Source organism: Colossoma macropomum, unplaced genomic scaffold, assembly GCF_904425465.1.
Source record: "Colossoma macropomum unplaced genomic scaffold, Colossoma_macropomum, whole genome shotgun sequence".
Classification (NCBI taxonomy): Eukaryota; Metazoa; Chordata; class Actinopteri; order Characiformes; family Serrasalmidae; genus Colossoma; species Colossoma macropomum.
In genome coordinates, this window is record NW_023494799.1 from 34,979,601 (window position 1) to 35,003,858 (window position 24,258).

Here is a 24,258-nt window from a genome sequence, read left to right on the forward strand (position 1 = left end):
TAATAATGTTAATCAGAAATCAACAGACGTGGGCAAAAGTAATTACATTTTGATAGAAGATTAGGGGAAAACAAGCATTTTAAATTAAATGAACTGTGCTTAACAGGACTCAATGGGACAAAAAGGTAAAAAGGTCAGCTTTGATTTCCGGTTGATTCAGCTGTACAAGTCAATGTTTAATCTGTCTTGGGGACTAGGCTGCTTGTGTTTGGCTAATGAGAGCATCCTGAAGAAGGCAGAATTCATATAACGAAACACTGTCAGAGCATTATTCCTTTTTATGCTTGTATACCTTCCCACCCATGTATTCTAATATATACAATACATACATATACACACACAGACACACACATACATGTATATATACATACATACACACACACACACATATATACATATACACACATATACATGTACACACACACACACACACACACATATACACATATATATATATATATATACACACATACATATATATATATATATATATAAATAAATAAAAAGTTTACACGTATGCATGTATTGCAACCACAAGAGTGAGACAAACTCTTATTTAAGTCAGCTGGATAGAAAAGGGTAGAGATAAAGATGGAACCACAACAGACAAATTAAACCAGTTGTTACAGCAATCAAAGTTTAGTTCATATATTTCATGACATTGTGAATCACTTGATGGTATCAAAGACATATGATATGATAAGGTATGTTACAGTCTTCACTGAAAGTCATGAAGTCATTAAAATTAGTCAATACATCCATACTGACTTTTTAGCTACAATAAAAAAAAAATGCATTAAAATCATATTTACATTCACACAGAGTTACTAAACACACTAATGACACCTCTGTAGAAATGAAGTAAAAGCTCTGTCCCTTTTCATTCCAGCCTCAACTGTGGAAATGCAACTGTGTTCCAAAACAGGGGCCAGCTGTTCAACATTATTTGTTCAAAATGATCTGATTATGTAATAGCCTACAGTGTAAACACAAGCTACATTGACATATTGCATTTGTCTGATCAACATCTCTGTCAAGTAATCACTCACAGTGGTTCTTTTTCTGAACTGAAATCTATTTCAGTCATTACATTTGAGTTTTGCTAAAAGTCTGCCAAAGATGGAGAATTCAAAGTAATTAATGGCTCATTAATGGTTTGTTAAAGTTTGAACCGTATCATGACAACCAAGCAATCATAAATATTTTGTTAAAAAAAAGATTTTTTTTAAGGTTCGATTTGCATTTCATTACTTTTACACTGCACGGTATGTTATTCACTGTTATCTGGGAATGGATTAGCAGGGTCATCAGCATGCCACCCACTGCTTTACTCCTGCTGTAAAAGCTAATGTTGACTTGGCCAATGTGGACAGGAGCAGGCAAACTAAATGCAGGTCAGCGTTTCCTCCCTAGACAGCTTACAACTTACACTAAATAACATCTGCTTTTCTGAGGTCATGGCTGTCACACTGCTTTCTGTAAGGTGCCACTTATATACGCATGGTAACATATTAGTGTGCAAAAAGATCCAGGCTAAAGCCCCTTCACAAGCTTTTAAACATGTACTTCTACAGAGCTGATCCACAATGCTGAATTATTCACATCTCAGCAGTGATTGGCACAGCACTGAAATAGAAGTGTTTCTGGAGGTGCTCCAAATATCAGCGTGCTGTTGCTGTGCAATTGTTGGCTGCTGTTTGTCTGAATGTAGCCAAAAGATGCTACTAGCATTTTGCTTGTCAGTGAGATGTGAACTCAAGCTGACCATGTAATGAACACCACCCAAGCTTTAAAAGATGCTCAAGGTGAAAACATTACAAATTACACTGCTTGACAAACGTCAAGATGTTATTTCCTTAGTTTGGGTAAACCTGCACCACACTGAATTGTATTGTATTAAAACTTAATCTGCCTACAAAGTCTAAAAAAATAAAAAATAGGCTCATTTCACTTTGAACTGGCCCAGGACACTGAGCCAAAAAGAAAGGTCAAATAGATTCTGTCCTAAAAGCATTAAAAAATAAATAAATAAAAATCACACACACAAAAAAGTGCCTGCAGGGTATTAGCATGTCTCACAATTTCAGTCCTGTGTTCAACACAAAACAAGTCACATGAAAATGAAAACCCAGCAGCAAATGGCATCAAGGCCACTTAAAAACATCAAGATAAAAATGCCCCACAAGATGAAACTCACAACAGCAGTCTTGACCCATAAGGGGTACAAACACTACACTTCCCAGCACGGGTCCAGTGGAAATGTAAACGTGCATCCATGAGTGGGACATGGTGGAGAGCTGGAGTATTTGGCACATGTGGTTGTGGCTGTGTGGTGGGGCTTAGGGTCACCGAGTGAGGTGGAGATGGGGGTGTTGCTGAAGTTGGACCAGTAACTCCTCCTGAGTTGGCTCTTGGACGTGCTCTCTGAGGAGGAAGTGGGAGGTGCGAGAATATAAAGATGGTTACATCACTTGATGTTATAGGATGAGGTAACTAAGACGGCAAGACATTACAGGGTGAGTGAAAGTGTCTTAGGCATGTTGGGATTGGAAACAAGCTAGTTTCGCAGAATCAGGAAAATCAGGGGTCGACAGTCAGCCCAACACACAACACAGTCAAAAAGAGACAAATCAATGGCCTTCATTTGTGGAAGCAAGCCAGCACAGTGATGAATGCCAGTGAAAGTGCAATATGTAAGAAAGCCATTCCATCTCAATTACCGATACCCTGAGTTAATGCAAGTAAAAAATGATTTGAAAGATGCTGTCTAGACATCATTTTTGGGAAATTTGGCTTGTACTAGATAAACTGCAAACGGGCAGCTGTTTTTACTTTCAGATTTAATAATTTAAACTAAAGACTGTCATTTAATATTAGCATTTTTGTTACCAGCACCTTTGTCTAACAATGAAATAACCTAAATAGGCTATGTATCATTATGTATTATTAAGACTGTGACTTTCCTTGCTTGCTTATGGTTATTTTGCAGATATCCAGATAAACAATAGCAACCTGCCATTAAAAATCTCTGAACAATTAAAATATTAGGATATGTATACATTAAAATATATCTATGCATCTTTGAAATCACACTGTACCTCAAATTCTGAGTGGCAATGCCAAAGCTTTCTCTCTTTAGATGAATCAGATCACATATGAATGATTCAAGGCCCAAAACAGTATCATGCATAGCAGCCTCCAGCAAAAACTTTAGCCAGTATTAGCCATAATGCAAAAGCAGCCTGAGGGCCTGCAAATATACCTTAAAATAGCACATAAAATCCATGGTGAATCAAATGTGAATAGTCTAAATCATGCTCAGACAAAGTAATTGTCAAGCACAGGACAGAAACTGCAACAGATGCAAAATGATTTAGCGCAGGGATGTCAAAATGTGGTCCTTCCAGGCCACAGTTCTGCAGAGATTAGCATTTCCATACTAAATTCAGCTCATGAAGGCCTAGCTAATTAGCGGGTGAATTGAATCAGGTGTGTTAGATAAGAAGGAGCGCTAAAGTCTGCAGTGTTTCGGCCTGCCAGGACTAGAATGTGACACACGTGACACAGGGTACTCTGACAGCAGCAAAGCAGCGATAAAACCCAGAGGAACGTACCTGAACATCCGCTGCACTGTGGTCTCATAGCGTGTCCTTTCCACATCAGATACACTTAATGCATGACTCTTGTCCCATTTGTAGGTGAAGTTCTGGAACATTAAACAATAGAGTAATTTAGTAATTATTCTGATGATTCATTCTCTGCTTACAAAACAGGCAAACAATACAAATGGAAATAAAAAAGACGAAATAGGACCTTTAAAAGAAATTATTGGAACATATAAAAGCACAATGTGGCAAAAAGTATATAGATAAGTGTCTATCAGGCTCAGTTTCTTACTGTAAGTGAGACCAGCAAAAGAATTTAAAGTATGTATTATCATCATGCAAACTGCTAAACTGCTAATTCTAACTGCCTCTAAGTCAGTTTTAGTTGCTTTAAAAATGGCAACAATACTGTTCAGTATTGCTTTTTTAAACCCACAAACAAAATAAAACGGAAATTCATTCTTGGTAAAATAACATTCATAGCAGCCAATATCATCTTACCTCCAAAATGAGTGCCACAAACAGGTTGACCCACATGACAGAAGAGGTGAGCCACCATGACACAAAATACACCTTTGACCACCTGTGACAAGCAGAGTCATGGTCATTACAGATTTGCAGAGACAAAGTTAATTATAAGGTAGCAAAGACCATAAAAGTAAAACCATTAAGCTTCTGGAGCTGTTGCCTTACTCGGTAGTGTATCTAGTATAAGCGTCCATGAAGACCTGCCAGTTATTCACCACCATGACGTCATACAGAAGAACTAGAGATGACTGAAGAAAAAGAGAAAAAAGACTGATCACTATGAACACTAAAATCTGCTTATGCTTAAAATATCAATGTTAATATAACAAAAAATAATTTAAACTACACAATTATATACATAACATAAATGAATGTAAAATAAACTTCACAAAAACAATAATCTTTCTTCTGAACTGACTTCTTATCTTCTTTTTATCCTTGCCACATCAGTCTGTATTAGTTTATTAACTGATCTCATGCTGCTATACTTACAGCAAAGTCATCAAAGTTGTTTGGCCAGTACTCCAGCTGTTCATAGGAGCCACATTCCATGGTAAAGTTGGATGTGCCGTTCTCGATACTTGAATTGGAGACCATACTACAAGGGATACACATAATTCAAGACCACTCACAGTTAGAAGCCATAGCATAGATGTTAAAGCCTCAGTCAGGAATGGCTGGTTAAAGCACCAAGTAGAGTCTTTCAAACAACACTGCTAATAACATGTACAGCCTGTACATATGATGTTCTCTGTTGGTAGAGTTAATCCACAGCCTATTTACGCATCTCATATCTGGATACTGTCCAGACAATACAGACTGACAGAAATCTGTATCAATATATCAGTACTGTATCAATGCTGCCAGAGAAATTCGATCTTTGCAATTATGCACTTTATATAAATTTGAGAAAAAACAGCTGCAGCTTTTTCACTTATGGTGGAAAAGGTGATGGGACATGTTGCATGTAGTTTACATCATCAATTATGAATTCTATAAAATTAAAAGCTCTGTATAAATCTTTGCATGTATAAATCTCGTCATCATTGGGCTGTGAAGCCGTGGAACTTCATTCTCTAGAGTGGTAAAGCTCCATCCAATATCTGTCCAATATCTGTGAAATGAGGGGCACTCATGATCCAGAACTAAAAATTCAACATCAGTACCTGGCCTCAGTAACACTCTTGTGGCTGAATGCAATCAAATCCTCACAGCAATGTTACAAACTCTATAGTAAAGTCTTCTCAGAAGAGTATAAGCTGTTGCTGAGACAAATGCCCCATTAATACCCTTAATCTAGTAAGAAATGTTGGATGAGCAGGTGTTTACAAACGTTTGAACATACAGTGTATTGCACTGTTCTTGCTCTCAGCTGTATTTCCAATGCATCTCAAACCACTTCCTGTAGTGTCTGTCTGAGGTGTACGGTGTCTTGGTTGCATTTACATCTGGCTTTTTCATGATTGTGTTTTGGCAGTTCATCGTTAAAGGGGAATATCATTGAAACGTGAAATTTTTTCAAATAACTGGAAAAAAGTAATTGAGTGTTTTGATGCAAGATGGTGCACTGTACAGAAACTCTCTGATGCAGATTTTCTTCGTTTTACAGTGGTGGTGACAGAAACCAGGGATTGCAATGTCTACAAACCAAATATAGCCTTTTTACTACCCAAAATGACCAGTGAACCTACTTCTGTCTTATATGTAATACTTTATTTTATACGTAATGCAGATAATGCTAAAATAGTGCCATGTGTTTTCTTTGGGTATGATTTTACCTTAAAACACCTTGTTAAAAATATGTCACAACTACCAAAAAACAAATGTTTCATTAGGGAAACATATCTGTAACCATTTCATACAATAACTTTCTGTGAGGTAGCTATTAGAGGCACTGAACTCTTCAGACGTCTAGTAAGTATTGACAAGTTTCTCTAGAATGGCGCCTTTCACATCAAACCACTCTGAATTACCTTCTACTGAAATTTCAGGGGAAACAGTGAAAATTCCCAGAAAACAGTGAAATTCCCCTTTAGAAGTTCAGAAGAGAACTAAAACACATTGGTACAGTAACAGTAACTGTTTCCAACCAGTGTATTTCTAGACTGTACCTTGGGCCTCCTGGAGGGGGAATAGCTCCATGGAACAGCCAGATACCAATAACTGCATACACATAGTACACCACCTACATCACAGAACAGAGGGAAGTCATATGTGTGAAGACTGGCGCCTCAAACAGTCACGGCTGACAGCATTAAAGCACTGCCTTTTCTATCTGAGGTCACTTACCACCAGAATGCCAGCAAAAGCCCGCAGGTTTTTCACAAGATCCACAAGAGTACTGGCGACCAGAGCCATCAACTACAAACAGAAGAAAAATGCAAATTAACAGTATATTATTATTATTATTATTATTATTAGTAGTAGTAGTAGTAGTAGTAGTAGTAGTTATAGTAGTAGACATACTATTATGCATATTTTACAAAAGTATATATGATGGTTTAAAGAACACATCATACCATAGAACTTAATAGAGAATTCCATAGTTTTTTTCAACATTTCTGCATAATTAAAATGGTTAAGATGTAATCAAAGTCCGTCAGACTTTCATTCAGTAATGATTTGATGTAAAATATTACAATATAGAGAAACGTACTGAGTCAGAATTGTTCACCGTGGTGGTGACAGGAACCAGACATATGAAGAGATTAATACCTCTAAAAGCTCCCTAACAGAAAGTTACAACATAAAACACTTACAAATATGCTGCCTAATGCCCGAGACACTGTTTTCCAATAGTTTTGAGAAGGTTTTGTCCTAAAACATATATTATTTTTAAATTAACATTAATGGTAGATAGGTAAATGCAAGGCATAGTAAGGCAAAAAAGTCACCTAAGGAACATTGTTTTATAGATTTATCACTACTTTACCATTATCAACATTACACATCTACTAAATCACGACCCCTGGTTCCCATAACCACCACTGTGGAGAAAATATAAGTGAATATGTTTCTCTACAAGGAACTATAAAAAAAAACTCTGTATAACTTTATTTACGTCTAAATGATTGAATTATGCAGAAATTAAAAAAATTAATTAATTCAAAAAAAAATCTGCAGATTTCCTCTTTAAACTAAAGCAATACATCCATAATATGTAGCATGAAATGTGGTCAAACTGCTAAAGAGCTGAGCAGCTTGGCTGCTCTCTACGTTCATTTACTAAGTACATACAATACACAGTTTTAACCACTAGATGGTGACAAAGCACTGCCAATAAACAGACATAGACAGACCCTCTTACATACAAACATGCTCAAGTCATTCATTCGAAGGTTTTGCTGCTGACCTTGATTTCTGGGATGATTCTAAGGAAACGGAAGACAATCAGCATGTTGACCAGACGCACCATCTCCCACAGGGACATCACGCCCTTCTGAACTGGTATCCTGAGAAGAATAGTCACCATTTTTTAAACTGAAAATGTTTAAAAAAATTAACAGATATATTTCAATTGCAGTGTATCATTTGTTGATTGTAGTACTGATATCACAGTTGGCATAATGTAAATGAGTCTGCTAACCAATCAGCATGTTTTACTGTGAACTTTGAGCATCATGAACTGAGGTACTGTTTGGTCAAAATAATGTTAGCCGATCCTTAAGTAAGTCACGTTATTGATTCAATAAGGTGTTCTTAGTATATTGCAGAGCATATTGCGATGTTCCACTGTCATCACAGCACTATTTTGTTTGTATTTTGTCCATTTTGTGATCAAGTGCATTACTATATCATCAAGTACATTACTTTATCATACAGCTTTGCACATACTGTAAATTAAACAAATAAATGATACTCACAACTGATAGGAAATCCTGTATGTGATAAAAATAGCCACCTGGAGAACCTATTTGACAAAAAATAGAGAGATATTTTATGCTTTTTATTGTAGTCTTGCAGTTTGTCTTAACAAGAAACAATTAATTATTTTTTCTAAAAAAACATAAAATATATGTATATGAAACATACCAGCAGGAGGACCGTGAAGAGCCCATCGAAGATGTTATTTTTGTAAGAGAGGTAACCTCTCCAACCAAAGGCAATCAGCTTCAATACCATCTCCAAAAGGTAATATAGGATGAAAGCACAATTTATGACCTAGATTAAAAAACAAAAAACGACATTAACACCATTTCAAACGTAATGTTTGTCCATCTAAAAAAATGTTTTGAAGGTAATATTTTAGACAGAAAATGAATAAGTCTTAAATTTAGCATAAGATTAGTATAGATGTACAGTAAGTTATCATTTAGTCAGTTACCTCCATGTAGTAGTCATCCCTCTGAGACACAATCTTCTCTGAATCTAGAACCAAGACAGTCTGCAAAACATAGGAGTTCATAGAGTTTTCTAAATAATAACACTGCATAAGGTCTTATTCACACAGACATAAGACACATGCCAGCAAAATGTATTTAATTCATATACAAATAAAAAAAGTTCATATACAAATAATTCATATGCCTCCAACAAATACAATCAACAAAGAAAAACAAACAAGGAACTTCATAAAATGACCAGTCTTCTTTAGTTTCACAACCTCTGTTGTTCCAAACCTCTGTAAGTATCCACTTTACGCAATTTAGCAACCGGCTGAAAGATTTTACCTTCAAGACAACTGCCCGTTATGTCTCTAGGAAAGCCTCTTATTACTTAAGAGTATATGTGTGAATTAGAAAGGCCAAGCGACATGTGTTCACAATCATAGATTTATGAGCATTAGTTAATAAAGTTTGTAGTGTCACACAATAGCCACAAGGTGTCACTAATCATTACAGATGAATTCCTGTTTCTCTTCATTGTGTCTCCTTTAAAAATCTAAATATAATCAATCAATGTTTGTGGTGACACTAGAAAATATCTAAGGATATTTGTTTAAAAAATACGAAAGACGCTACTTACACAGATGCAGATGACATTTGCCAGTGCTACCACATTTCCCACCACAGTGAGGTAGTAATGACTACAGGTACTCTGGATCCACTGTAGTAATGGCAAGCTGTACTCTGGACTTGGTGGGTGCTGGTGTGCAAAAAAAAGACTGGATGTTACGAAGGAAATAACAGCATCACAGTTATTGTTAAAGGTTATTAAAAGTTCACTGGATGACGGTAAAGCAGTGGGAGCAGTATTTTTAGATCTCAAGAAAGTGTTCGATCCTATAAATCATAAAATACTTATAAACAAACTTTAGAAGCTTCTCTTAACAACCCATAGGTTGGTGTGCGTCATATTTGGAATGTTGGAGCCGATGTGTTAAAGTAAATGATGTGAAGTAATCTCTTCAAAGTTAAAGTATGGGCATTCCACAAGGCTCAGTTCTGGGTCCTTTGCTTTTTTGCTTTTACATAAATGACTTATCTAAAAATAAAGGGACAGAGCGTAAAATGTACGGAAATTACGATCATTTATGTATCAGCAAAGACTCCACAGAAGGCAGCAGAATTATTAAATGAGCAAATCGTCAGGATTTCTCAGTGGCTTAATAATTATTACCTGACTTTAAATTAGAAACTAAAACAGTTCCAATGTGTTTTTAATTAGACAAAAAGAACAGGGAGGATGTGTAAATATATGCTGAAGAATTGAGAAAGCCAAGGAGTTTAAATGTCCAGGAATTACTTTGGATCCTCAGTTAAAAATGTAACACACACACACACGCCCCAGTGGGCCAAAATATTATGACCCCCTGCCTAATACACCGTTTCCCTGCATGCTGCCAATACAGCTTTGACCTGCTGGTCAGCCTTAGACTCTACAAGACCTCTGAAAATGCCCTGTGGTATCTGGGACCAAGATGTTAACAGCAGATCTATTAAGTCCTGTAAGTTGTGAGGTGGAGTCGCCGCAGATAGGACTGGTTGCTCCAGAACATCCCATAGATGCTCAATCGAATTGGGACCTGAGGAATTTGGAGGCCAGGACAACACCTTGAACTCTTCGTCGTGTTTCTCAAACCATTCCTGAACAATGGGCCTCATCCTCCAACATCTTCCTAGGTTTTTTCTTAAATGTGTTCTTGAGAAAGGTCCTAAGAAAAAGTCTACGTCAGATCCATGACGTGTTCTTAAACCGCAGAACTGTTCACACCTTTGCGCTCTTGAGTGTGTGTAGATTCTGTTCTTACCTAAGAACAAATCCCAAGATAGAAAACATTGGTGAATCTCAGAATCTTCGTGAAAACTGCATAAATGGGTTTTAAGAAGGAATTTCTTCTCAAGAACGGTTGGCAAATGAGTCCAATGTGTGCAGTGCGGCAGGGCGCAATATCCTGCTGAAAAAGGCCGCTGCAATCAGGGACTACCACTGCCATGAAGGAGTGTACCTGGTCCGCAATGATGTTTAAGTGGGTGGCACATGACAAACTGTCGTCCACATGAACGCGCGGACCAGGGTCTTCCAGCAGAGCATCATATTCCCTCCACCGGCTTCTCCCCACACTGCATAAGCAGTGGACAGGGGTTAGCATGGACACTCTAACTGGTCTGCATCTACACAGCCCCATAGGCAGCAGGTGCACTGCGACACTTTCCTCCTGTAACTGTCATTAAACATATCTGTGGTTTGTGCCCTTCTGTCGGTTCAGATCAGACAGGATTGCCCCTTGTGCACCGATAAACCTTGGTTGTCCAACATCTGGGATAAAGCAGATTATGTTTTGGATCATCTGTGATCAGATATAATATCTGTTTTAAACTTTAGTGTGTCTACAGTTGTTTTGGCTTTATAATCTTTCTTTCTACAAGACCAACCAGGGACAGGAGCTGCAAATTAGTTTAAGCTAGATGCCCTATATACATTACATGTGCTGTATTTTATGTAACAATGCTTATCTGTATTGTCCCAGTCAAATAAAAAAAAAATGCATCTTTGATAGACATTGTAATTGACATTGTAATGGACATTGTAAAAATGCACTGCCACATGATTTAAAAATGGCCTACACTATTTCTGCTGAAATATTTTACTTCCCGACTTTTGGACTACATAAATACCTTGATTCTACAAAATACCCACAGAAACGGTACCCTGAAGCTGTCATTAGTCAAAATGCTCACAGCACACAGTAAAAAAACAATTGTGATAGGTTAGAAGGGTCATTTGTATATTGCTGCCTTCTATGATATCAGCACTGTAAAGGCAAACATCATGTTAACAATTAACAAACAACATATTGTGCACCCCTTATTCCAAGTGTTTTATAACCAAGACTTTCCAGTTCTTTGCACTATAAATGATGCACCAGGAAACAATATGACACGCAAAGTTTCCATTATGGTATCTAGATGTTTATGAAAAAATGACTTCCCACAACAGAAAACTGTTCAAAGGGGAAATTCCTACCTCTTTGATACGATCCTTGTCCAGTTCGTCAAACAGTTTCTGGAAAGCCTCACCGTCAAGAAAGCCATCACGGAACTGCTGAGCAGCCTAAAGGACAGGACAACAAATGGAACAGCCCATTCCAGAGCAGCTCTGTTGAGCCTACATACAGGGAAATGCTTAAATGATCTAGATTGAAACTCTGGACTCACCTTAATGACAGCTTGTCTGTAGAAAGACTTCATCTGCACTCTGCTCATGACCTCCAGCACGGTGTTCACTTGCACCCCCTCTCTAAGCACACACAGAAGAACATGAGATGTACACATCACTTAGTGGTGCAAATGGCTTACTTCCAGAAGTGGACATCAGAAGGTGACCCATGCTGTTCATCCGAAAAGACATTCCTAGATTCCACTCGCTTTATATCCGAGCATGAATCCAAAAAAAATATCGACTCATTATCCATTCATATACTGAAAATCAAAACCAAGGAATTATAATTAAATTTGCCCACCCAAGTGTTCCCTAACCTGAAGGACTGCTAGCATAGTCCCCAAAATGGCACATGATGTTTAGTTAAAACACTGAGAGCCAGTTGTACTAAGCCTTTTGGGCCAGTTTCAGGCACAAATAGGACTCCTCCTCACAGTGTGTTGTGAAACTGCCATACTAGTCTAAACACAGTTTATATACAAGGTGAGATGCAAAAAGCATTTCTCTCCTTCATGCATACGCATTCGAGGGAGGACTGTGCAGAAAATGGATGGAGACACTGAGGGTGCAGCTGTTTACATATTCCACTTGATTTACTGAAGTTCATTGATGCAACAAGAGGCTACCAGATTTGCATGTAATCTTCTCCTCCTCTCAAAACCATGTGTAAATTAGTAGCAGTGTTTCAAAGGCAGGTTCCTTTAAAAATGACAGCAGGCAAATGGAGGCACAGAGCCAAAACATGCGGAAGATTTACCAACAGAAAAAAACAGCATTTCAGCTCTCAAGGCTTAGATATACACAGTGCCAAATGTGCCCTGATGCGGTCTCAACATGCGCTCGCAGTCCATGTTATTGTTCCCCCCAAGAACATACGGGAATTGTGCTACCATAACGCATATTTATAGGTAGCTTCATACATAAAACCTTAGGGAGGATATTTTTATAGCTTAAATCACCTCAAAAAGCCTACCAGCATTAAAACTAAGAAGCTCAAGTTAGCTTCTTATTCGTCTGCTACTTGTTCGAATTTTCCCATTAGACCTTGAATGGTCCATCAGTTCTTATAACGCTTGAGGTGCCAGGATGTAACTGTGGCACCATTTAAGGTGGAAAGGGTAAATTTGAACAGGAAGCTGGCAAATAGGAAGCTGACTTCAGCCCTGTATTAAACTACAGGCAGGGCAGTTTGACGGTCTAAATGTCTTTATCAGAAAATGTTACCTTCATATAAAAAAAAAAAGGATATTTTGAAAGGCTATTTCAGCTTATCGGGGGTAAGCAGTAATATTAAACTCTGTCTGTACTAAAATAACATTAAAAAGTTACAACACCCTCATGTTTTCATTGTATGAGCTTCTCATGGCTGCATGGTGTGATCTTTAATGTTAATAGACATTTGATATGGTGTTCAAATATTTACATAAGGTGTTGACCATGTTATAATTTTTATGTTTATGCAAATAAAAAGTGCACAGTGCAGCTAATTTTATTTGTGGTGTCAATATAAAACTTTGTGAAATGACTTCAGGCTGTGTATCAGTTCTTTTTTGAACATTTGCAGCATATTTTAATACTGTGATAATACAAATAACTAATAAATTTGTGATATTAAATTTTCATACTGTTCCATCTCTAATACACATCTGGCGCACAATTATTTTTCCAGTTTAACATATGCGGCCTCAGGAAAGCTGTTTTCAGACATAGCCTCATCTTGTCCCTTAGCTTATTATTTCTGGGTTGTTTTAACAGGTGCTCCCTTCTTAAGGCAAAAAACACATGGGTACATATGAACCGAAGAAAGATTATCAAAAAGGAAGGGTTACATCTAATTAAGCTTGCATCTTTGGCAGATTGTTTTCTCATATCTCACTCAGACAAATGAGGAAACTACAACTTACAGGCTTGCAGAACAATCCACGAATATCAACACAAAGAACAATTGTGGAATGATAATTATTATGTGATGCGTTATCATCATGTAGACATATATAATTATTATCTAGACAACAGTGCCTCAATCGTATGAAATTGTGCTGATAAAATCGTTCAACATCAAATTCAGAACATCACTATGCAGATTACAGGAAAACACAGGCTTACTCTGAATTAACAGAAAGAACTAATAACCAGATTCAAAACAAAGGTTTCTCTGTTTATTTTAAGTACACTGGATTTATCAGTCAACTGAACAAAAGATAAAAGCAACATAGATAATGAAACTTATTTAAAGTGAGGTACTAAATTTACTTATGTTCACCTCTCATGGGCCAGTTTGTTTTCTAATGATAAATGTAGCTGACTTGTTTTTTTTTGAAGAAATATCTCAACATAAATATCCATGAGTGCGGAAAATTTATCTTATGCACATACTTTCATTCTCTCACTCTCTCCATCTCTGGTCTAGTATGCAAGCATCCAAGTCCATCTTACTAAACGCTCACCATGGACAATATCGAGAAGAAAGCTTGCTAAAGGGGAACTATTTAAAATTCCATATGAGTCATGAACATCTTCACTGTGGAAAAATTATGACCTGGTTGTGAAATCAGATAAAGAGCACATTGGTCACGTACAGTGTACAGCTTTCAATAGTCTTTTGAACTCTGATAACAGGAGGACCGGCACTCATTTCAGCAACACATTTGCCATGGATGCAGCCGTCTCGCAGCACCTACTAGTGTGAAGTTTCAGACAACAGAGTGCCTCACTCCAGTTAAAGAAAGCGAAAGTCAGCTTTCTGAGAAGGTTGCAAAGTGTTGTAATTTTCTAGCACATCAAAGGCTTGATAAAAAAAGCAAAGCATCTGTGACGATCCTTCTCTTATCACACGTAAGCAGCTTCAAAGTTTAGCAGTGCTCGTCAGACCTCGTCAGGTCTCCAAATTGGGCTCAGGTTTCAATTTAATGCCCATGCAACATTTTCCCCCTAACAAACCGAACTGTTCTACATCGAGTACAGCATTTTACTGATATATTTGTAATTAAACTCATTTTCTTTAAAAGCTGTGGGCTGTACATCCAACAGCCCTGTTGAGTATTATGGCAAGGAGATTGAGCGAGTGCTGGTGTCCACTGAATCTGCACAAACAGAGAGGACAGTGGGACTTACTCATGGTCTTCAGAGTTACTGGCGTGGCCTTGGCTCTTGCAGCACAGCACCTCAAATGCAGCCCGGATCCCCAGACGCCTCCTTATTATGGATGTCTGCACTGACATCTGAAAATAAAGCAATGTTTGTCGGAAAGTTTAGGGGGGGGGTTCAAGCTCATATAAGCAATATAAGCACAGAAAGTGGAAGTAAGTGAAACTGAAAAACACATTTACCAGAAGATACCCCCTGAACTGGTTGTATATGATAGCAGTGAGTAAATTCATCAAGATATAAGTTCCTGAAAGAAAAGAACACAGAACATGTTAAAGATGAGTAATGAGCAGTTAGATGATGAGTAAAACAGAATGATGAGTTACTACATGTACTAATAAATAATACAGAGTCTGGAAAACTTACCGCATACACTGAAAAGTATAAAAAACAGGGCATAACCCCGATGCAAAGAGTATGCTGGGACCATCACTGTTGAGAGAGAGAAAAAAAAAGGACAGAAATATTACAAAACAAGGGAACCTGCATTAAAAACATGCATTTAAGAGGAAATGACACAGGTTTCCTAGACATCTAGACTAAAATAGGGCTTCAGACCCCTGTTTTGAGACAAAAATGGTAAAGCTCTATGTGCAGGGTGCTGCTCTTCAGCCCTTCAATGTGCATTTCCCTCTTAAGTGCTAACAAGAGTGGGCAACATGATGTAACAAGTGATAAGATCACTTTAATAATAAACTACACCAAAACACCCAAATATGTATGGGTGTATGAGCGTATCTTGGGTATCTTCAGTACTGCTAGCACACAGAACAACTGCATAGGTCATCACTACAGACCCCAATAGATTTAGACCATTTACAGAGATCCTACCACCAACACCAACAAAAGTATACCGCATAAACTTCCCAGCAGCAAGTAACTGACTGAATACTCTCTCATTATGTCATGTTATTTTATTAATTTATTTACCACTTGTATGCTTTGTCCAGTTCCTTCTTAAAAATTAAATGTTTATTTTTGCAAATGCTCAGCTGAAAGGAAAGTGATTTTATCTAGGCATGACATGAAACATGACACTACTTTGCTGGTGCATTTTGTCTGTTTGCTCACAAACCTCATGTCTTTTGCCACCTTGTACTGTGATATTTTTACTAGCTTGCTGACCATTAGGTGCTGGAAAGCAGCCTGAACCACCGAGTGGCCTACTACCCATATTAGTCTTACGAGAAACTGCTGGTCATGAATATAGTTTTAGGAGGAAAATGCACACTAACCCATACAGCAACATGTTCCAGAGGAACTGGACTTCATTCCATTCTCAACACTTGGCTTTGAGACAAAGGAATGAGAAAACCTGACTTACATGTAAAATTTTCCACTTTTTCACAGTCTCGTTTAAAAGACAGAGACAAACTAGCCGTAGTCATGATTGAGCACATGACAGTAATAAAATTTTCTGTGGCACAACACATAATTCATTTGCCACCTGACACGACTGTCATGACACCCAGTAAACAGCTCACTCATATTTCAAAATATTACTCAAATCTTACCGTCTGGATTATTAGCTGTTGTGAGCAGCACAAGCAGAGAGGACAAGGCTCGAGGTAGGTTTCTAAAGTAAGTCTCCCATTCCCCATTCTTCTTTGGATCCTGTTGATACATTAGACAGCAAAAACTATAATTGTTTCGTCATTTACTTTCATCATTTACATTTTAAAAATCAAGTATTCTGACTTTCAAAAGACAGAACACAATGGAAATGTTCACTTGCAGCAAGAAAATGAAATTTTGCCGTTCGCAACTGTAATGACATTGATTGTTAGACGGAAGATCCACCTCAAGCATGCCTGGGTGCCTTAAGTCTCTGTGTGAGCGAACAGAAGGCAGGGTAAATAATGATTTGATCCATAATTACCTCTGATCTGGGGAAGATCAGCATACCAATCATGGTAAATAAGCACAAGTGTAGCGCCAGAAGCAGGATCACACTATAAAAGGAAAATATAATGTAACATGAAACAGGATTTGGCCAATAGTAGTTTAACAATCAGTTAATGCTGTAACCCTGTTACCTTGCTATCTCTGGAAGAGTCCTCTTGATACATTTTAGAGTTTTCTTCATTAAGGAGGAATTTTGCAAGAGAAAAAAGGGCCGTATCAGTCTTCTGACTCGTATGGTCTGCAGGATCATAGAAAAAAGGGAACATTATCATCCACCAAACCACTAAAGCAAGATAAGCAGCACTCATTTAGCTCTTTTTCCACTGAACAGTGCGGTATGACACCATTTGGTCACAAATTCAGGATCTCACATGTTGTCATAATTTTCTTGTCAAAGTGACAAATACCATTACTAAGTACCTGTATCAAATTTGGTTACCCCTCTTGCCAGGGTGCCAAGCGTACCAAACCAGCACATTTGAAATCTGCAGACCACTGACTGGTCAAATGCAATCGTAACAGAGTTGTCATGCACTGTAACTTGTAAGGAGTGGCTTTTCTATCATATAGCACAGCACAGCAGTCTTCAACAGCAGTGTCGGTTGGTACTGTTTTTACTGCTAAGCCTAGCATGTGTGTGAAACTGTCTCAACTAGATTTGAATATATTGCAGTTTTACATGTTTTGCACAAACTGCATAGCTTGTTAAGGCATTATTTGGTATAGATACACCGTTGAGACCTAACAATATGACCAACTCCTTGTTTCTACACTCATTGTCCGTTTTATCAGCTCCACTTTGTAGTTCTACAGTTACAGACTGTAGTCCATCTGTTTCTCTGCATTCTTTGTTAGCTCTTTTTTTCCGTATTCTTCAGTGGTCAGGACCCCCATGGACCCTCACAGAGCAGGTATTATTCGGGTGGTGGATCATTCTCAGCACTGCAGTAACACTGACGTGGTAGTGGTGTGTTAGTGTGTGTTGTGCTGGTACGAGTGGATCAGACACAGCAGTGCTGCTGCAGTTTTAAACACCTCATAGTCACTGCTGGGCTGAGAATAGTCCACCAACCAAAAATATCCAGCCAACAGCGTCCACATCAGTGTAACTGCAGTGCTGAGAATGATCCACCACCCAAATAGTACCTACTCTGTGAAAGTCCATGGGGGTGCTGACCACTGAAGAACAGGCTAAAAGGGGGCTAACAAAGTATGCAGAGAAACAGATGGACTACCGTCTGTAATTGTAGAACTACAAAGTGCACCTATACAGTAAGTGGAGCTGATAAAATGGACAATGTACTTTTCAACATAGAGTGTACATGAAGTGTTAAATGCTATCAAGATTTTGTGGAAGATCAGATGTAAAAGGTTTGAGCACTGTTTGATAAACTCACCTCATTACAGACCATACTAACAGTTATTGCCCAATCAATGACTGATGCTGCTATTACCACCAAATAGCCAATCAGCCATTTATTGATGCAGAACTCCTCCCATCCAATCACATAACTCTGTGGAATGTGAAACAGAAAGTTCACCAAAAGCATGACACACAACCAAGGTGCTACTACATGCATGTGTATAAATGTTTGTGTAGTTATTCCACTTGCTTAATTTTTGCTTGAGACTTTTTTTATTTACAATTGAATACTTTCAGAAGTGTACCTTGACAGCAACATCTGCGATAAAGATTAAGAGGCAGACTATCTCTATAGTTTCTGTCAGCCCACATGGGGGCTCCCACGGTGTAGGCCGGTAGCGAGGGTCCGACGTGTAAGAGATAGATGAGGGTTTCTCCACAAAGGCCAGAGCAAGGATCATAGCAATTGTGAAACCAAGACCCCTTCAAAACATACAGAAAATGGGTTAAAGTCATCAACAAAGAAAATGCATTCAACAATTCACCTAAAATTGATGGTGATGTGTATCTACATGATTATGGAAAACTACACTTACAAGCAAATGCAGGAGAGATAAAAATATTTGCTGATTAAAGTCAACAGTCATATTAACACAGAATAAAATCATTGGCCTCTAACAATCCTCGTGATCCAAACAATAAATGGTTTCAGAAGTAGATCTGAAATAAAACAATGGAAGGATGTTGCATTTCTTGTGCTGCTTGCTTACCACTGACATATCCTGGAGTAGTACCATCTGTATAACCGTAAAGATCCAGAATCAACCTTGTGATTGATGGACCGATACTGTCAAGAAAAAGACACAATCAACACACCACAAAGACGTACAACAAAGAACAAAATAAACAACCCAAATAAACAGCTTTAGGCTATGCTCACATTACAAGCCTCGTTGCTCAAATCCGATTTTTTGCTGAAGTATGCTCTCTCTGACGTGATGGTTCACACTGCTTTAGGTAAGTGACTCAAATCTGTCATTAATGTAAACAAACCGGCGTCCTGAAATGACTCGCATACGCACATCTTAATCAGTAGTGTCACATGAATAAATTATGTGCATCACGTGTTATCATCAAACAAACTAACGAGCAGAACGAGCTTTGCTGTGAAGATAATTAACTCTTATCAGCTCTCAGCTGTTCATTATTAGAGTGAGACGAAGGAGAAAAAGGTGAGATGTGCTGCTTTTCCACCATTTACAGGCTTTAACTTCTGTTTGGCGCTGTTGCCATGGTAACGCTGAATGATGGTGCACACGCAGTGGAAAAAAAAGCACATGAATTTCGATCTGAGTGTCACATTAAGGTCGCATGGCCAAGAATCGGATACGTATCCAATCTAGTGGCTCAGGTCTGAAAAGATCAGATTTGCGTGTCCACACAGCTCTGAAAACATCAGATCTGAGTCACATTAGGGCAAAAATTGGATTTGTGCCACTTCAACCTGGTAATGTGAACGTAGCCTTAGGTATTTTATTTTTATTACCTGAATGGCATCCTCAATGAATACAACCGCTTGCTGGATATAAAGGTCTCCATCATCTTGCCAAAAAACAAACAAAAAAATTATGCATGAATAAACAGCAGAAAAACGATTTAAGAACAATTTTAATTCTACTACCTTTGAATGCTACCCTACCCTGATAAACACACTCATTTTAGCACTATATTCGATAAGCTAATCGTAACAGTCTTTTAAAGAATACATTGCAAACATTTTTTAATTTGCTTGTCAGGAACAATACAGTAAATCTCATATCCATGTGTACTCTCATATCCATGGCCATAGCTTGTTAGAACGTTTCTGATTCAAAATAAGGGAAAATCTCGGACCTCAAAAAACATTATTGATATTAGTCCCAAAGTTGTAGATTCACTTCCAAAAGTTATTAGGTGACTTAATATAGCCAAGTGACCTGATGCTATGTCTTGGTATAGTTAGGGAAAAGGAAAAACAAACTTGGATAGACAGACAGACAGGCAGATGGACAGATAAGACGATTTCTATAGGGCTGCTGCCAGTTATGGAACACGCTGTGATTGCAGTATTTCATATTACAGCACCAGAGTAATTTTATTTATTTATTTATATATGTATTCATCTTCTCTCCTCCGACCTTTAACTTCAATGATTATATCCTGTCTCAGCCTATAGTTCAATATCTGTTAATAATTCACATCACTGTGGAGGAACTTCAGTCCTGTCTCCCTTGGAGAGCTGCTTTAATTCAGAGACACTGCTCTCAGGTCTTCAAGTATGCACTGCAAGAGAAGGTTTACAAGAGCTGTATTAACTCCTGGATAGCTTGTATAGATCATCAACCAGGATGTCCAAACGCTCGTAGTGAAATCAAAGGCTTTGGTTTAAAAACAGGATGTAACTCCAGGTCTCTGGCATGGTGTTCCTGTAACTATCATAAAACACCGAAACCATGAACTGATCCTTAGAGAACTGCAAATATATCAAAGAATGATGATGAAATGCCAGTGGTAAAAGATCTGAACTCTACAGTTAACCAGGCTGAACCGAGTTCCCGAAAAGCATTCAAGCACAAGGACTGTAAGACAGTAGAGTATGTGAACATTTCCTCTAAACGCCTTCACTGTCTGCCTTCTATGCCTCTCTTTACGCTATGTTCAGAGTTGACTGGTGTGCCAAATTTGAAGGCAGAGTGTATGATGATTTCAAAGTGAAACTGAATTACGTAGCATGCATATGTCTGGCTGTCTTATCTGTCAGATGGGGGCCGGGTTTGAATGTCGCTGTGGTCAGAGACAAAAACCTCGTATCTCCATCTCCATTTTTGTTTTTCAACTGTTGAGATAATTTGATAATACCTGTTGCCTTTTACGTTGTGTGTAACGTTCATGAAGAATGGACCAACAGATATGGACAAAATTTGCTTGGAAAAAAGTCTGGTTCCATTGACTTTCATTATAAGTAAAGTATGTTTTTTCATTCTCCTGTAAAAGTTATCATTTTGGAGATGCAAGGTTTTTTCTGACAGCAGCAACATGTAGAACACAGCATAAAGAGTCTCAGTGCTGCTGAGGCAAAAATCATAACTGCTAGCTTTCCATAAGGCAGGCACGGATAATACTATGCCTCTGGAGGATGAGTAGACAAATCATCTACACAAGCTGCCACCACAGTTATCATTAGGTTTGCCTGCTTATGCACTGCTGTTAACAAACACTTCTAAACACAGACTCTCATCTTACTGTATGAGTCACAGTCTTCCCCCAGATACATACTGGAAGATGTATGACAGAACAGACACTTCCACATGGAAATGGGCGCTCCTCCCTGGCATATCTGTACTAGTAACACTGAGAACTAACCCACAGATAGTAATTCTACCATAAGCCATCATATCAGGATTCAAAAAAATCACCAATAATGTCTCTAACTCTGGTAACTTCAGCCAGAAGTGCAACAAGGTCACTTTATCCAAGTGCACAGCAAAAGGAAAACATGCTAGAAGCGCAATGGGTTCAGTTTCAATACGTAATCTAAAGATTTACTTCATCCCATGTTGCATTTCAGCTGTCAGCGTTCGTTACGACAGCTTAAAGGTTCCTCACTTATCAAATGACCTCTTACAGAAATTGTCGGTCTATTTTTAAACTGGTAATACTCTATCGCCACAACTCAGAAGTGGACACCACATTTCACTTTCGAAAACAAGGAAATGTGAGCCTGCTTGTTGAGGCCTGTAGGAATTATAAAACGATGCTGAACTCAGCTACTCGTTCCACCTTAAACGGTGCTGCAGTTCCCTGTTGGCGCCTCAGGCGTTAGAGTGCAACTGCTGCACCATTTAAGGTGGACCGGAAAATTTGAACGACAAGCTGGTAGATAGGAAGCCAACTTCAGTCTCATAATTAAGAAAGCTTTCCTCTGAACATCAACGTTACGAATTGTTTGGCTCTACAACCAGTGCAGGCGAACTTTGGCCACGTTTTTGCGCGAATGCTAGTTTGAAATAAGAAGCCAGAAGAGAAAGCAAGCTGGAGAGAACGAAACGTTGAATTTGCTCTGTCCGCCAAAGTCTGAGGAGTTCCCTCACACCCGCCGTGCTGAAGGGTACGGTAAGCTTGAACACACCAACAGTTTGAAACCAGTGCCAGGTGTAGTTGAGCTTACTCGCCTCAGGCAGTCTCTTAAAGTGAACTTACGTTCATGGACAGTGGCTGTATAGGAGGGGGTTCTTGTCCTTGGAGGCTCCGCGGACTCCGCGTCGGAATGACTGCCGTGTCGAGACCCATAGTCCACTGAGCCCCGGCTCACGCTCCCGGTCAACAGCGGTTCCGATTCCATGAACTCTGTGAACTCCAGACACCGTCAAACCTGTCTGCAGGTCGAGGAATGTAACAGCGGTCACTCCCGGGCGTGGGACATGTATCGTAAAAAGAGGGAAATATCACTCCTTCGTCAGCTTTCTGAGGAAAGGAGAGAGAGAGAGAGAGAGAGAGAAAGAGAAAGAGGGGGTCCTCACAGGACGCGAACAGTTTCGCTCCTACCTTTGCTGACGACAGCAACTCCAGCTTTCTGTTCAGGACAACAACGGGAGGGCTGTTTTTAATCTACTCCGCCCATGTTCCAGTCTCATATGTCACGTTTGCCCGCTTGTGTTTGTGCTCCTGTACCTCCTCGGTTTTGTGAGAAATCTGGCCGCTCAGTAGTGCTTACAAACGCCGCGTGACTCAGTGTTATTGGCACGCGACCCGTTTGTCCAAGAACTTTTACCGCCTGTCGTAATAACATCTGTGGCTGACAGTGTAGAGAAAAGTGTCTCCCTCCAAAATACTTCTTCCAAAACATTTCAAAAAGTATAGATGTTTACGGAGCCCCTAACGTGACATGGTGATTATTTTTTTAATAAGGCCACAAATTAATATACTGAGGCTAAAAATGACTATATTAAGACCATAAAATAATATTTTGAGGCCATGAGTTACTATATTGAGGTCAGGAATTAATATATTGAGGCCATGAATTACTACATGGAAGCCACAAATTAATATATTGCAGCCAGGGGTTACTATGATGAGGCCACAAATGAGTATATTGAGGCCACAAATTAATATTTTGATGCCACAGATTTCTATATTGAGGCCATGAGTTACTATATTGAGGCCACAAATTACCATATTGAGGCCACAAATTACCATATTGAGGCCATGAATTACTATATTGATTTCACAAATGAATATATTGAGGCCATGATTTACTATATTGAGGTCACAAATTAATATATTGAGGCCATGAGTTACTGTACTGAAGCCACAAATTAATATACGAGGCCATGAGTTACTACATTGAGGCCACAAATTAATATATTGATGCCACAAATTAATATATTGAGGCCACAAGTTAATATATTCAGACCACAATTTACTGTATTGAATACACAAATTACTATATTGAGCCCACAAATTGATACATTAGGGTGACAAGTTATGAGAAGCTTAATTTGTGGTGACGTCTTATTAAAAATAATCTCCATGTCACCTTAAGAGCTCCATAGATGTTAAGTGCAAGTCTACTGTAAAAACTTTCATATAAATAAAATTGATTTGAACTTTGTGTAACCTTGTTGCAAGATTAGCAAGTATTTGTATGCATTTGCAAATGTTATGATGTCTTTACTGTAAAAATGCCAGTAAAGCCTTGTTTGCTTAAACATGAAATTAATAAATTATACATATGTAGAACTGGCCAAGAAAATGAACAAAGAAATAAATGAAGCAAGCCAGTATAGTAGGAAATTATGAAGGCATGGTAGGGATAGCATGACGTTCTCAGGCTGAATGTCAGGGGTCCTGACCGTTTCACACTTCTTTGTGAAGGAAGTCAATTTTAAAACCGCAGAATCATCCACATCCTGAGCACAAACACACACACACACACACACACACACACACTCACACTCACACACCTCATAGCCTCTTTGAAAACCTATTGAGTTTCTACTCAATCAGTGATGAATATGCAAGCAATGGACCAAATAATGGAAACACTAAAGCAAATGAGGTATATAAAAA

The 24,258-nt window shown here is 38.4% G+C and overlaps 1 protein-coding gene across 1 annotated transcript; it reads right to left on the reverse strand.

Annotated features, from left to right (window-relative positions):
* Positions 1 to 616: 616 nt before the first annotated feature.
* Positions 617 to 23,121, reverse strand: tpcn2 (two pore segment channel 2). The gene is made up of 26 exons (XM_036586530.1): positions 22,735 to 23,121; positions 22,390 to 22,565; positions 19,697 to 19,752; positions 18,921 to 18,997; positions 18,456 to 18,633; positions 18,185 to 18,301; positions 16,919 to 17,025; positions 16,762 to 16,834; positions 16,397 to 16,496; positions 15,249 to 15,314; positions 15,065 to 15,129; positions 14,850 to 14,956; positions 11,732 to 11,813; positions 11,541 to 11,627; positions 9,099 to 9,218; positions 8,458 to 8,517; positions 8,166 to 8,294; positions 7,997 to 8,043; positions 7,486 to 7,585; positions 6,423 to 6,494; positions 6,245 to 6,318; positions 4,626 to 4,731; positions 4,299 to 4,381; positions 4,107 to 4,188; positions 3,615 to 3,706; positions 617 to 2,424 (listed from the first exon to the last, which is right to left on the reverse strand). Exons 2-26 carry the CDS (start codon positions 22,529 to 22,531, stop codon positions 2,346 to 2,348), a joined length of 2,301 nt encoding a protein of 766 aa, XP_036442423.1. The 5' UTR covers positions 22,532 to 22,565; positions 22,735 to 23,121; the 3' UTR covers positions 617 to 2,345.
* Positions 23,122 to 24,258: the final 1,137 nt, after the last annotated feature.

Excerpts from the sequence above, each read along its gene's own strand:
- tpcn2 (XM_036586530.1), bottom strand. The coding sequence starts at position 22,531 with ATGGAATCGGAACCGCTGTTGACCGGGAGCGTGAGCCGGGGCTCAGTG. Across the intron at positions 18,302-18,455 it reads TCGCAGATGTTGCTGTCAAG|AGTTATGTGATTGGATGGGA; the intron begins GTACACTTCTGA and ends CACATTCCACAG. Across the intron at positions 2,425-3,614 it reads ACAGTGCAGCGGATGTTCAG|AGAGCACGTCCAAGAGCCAA; the intron begins GTACGTTCCTCT and ends CTTCCTCCTCAG.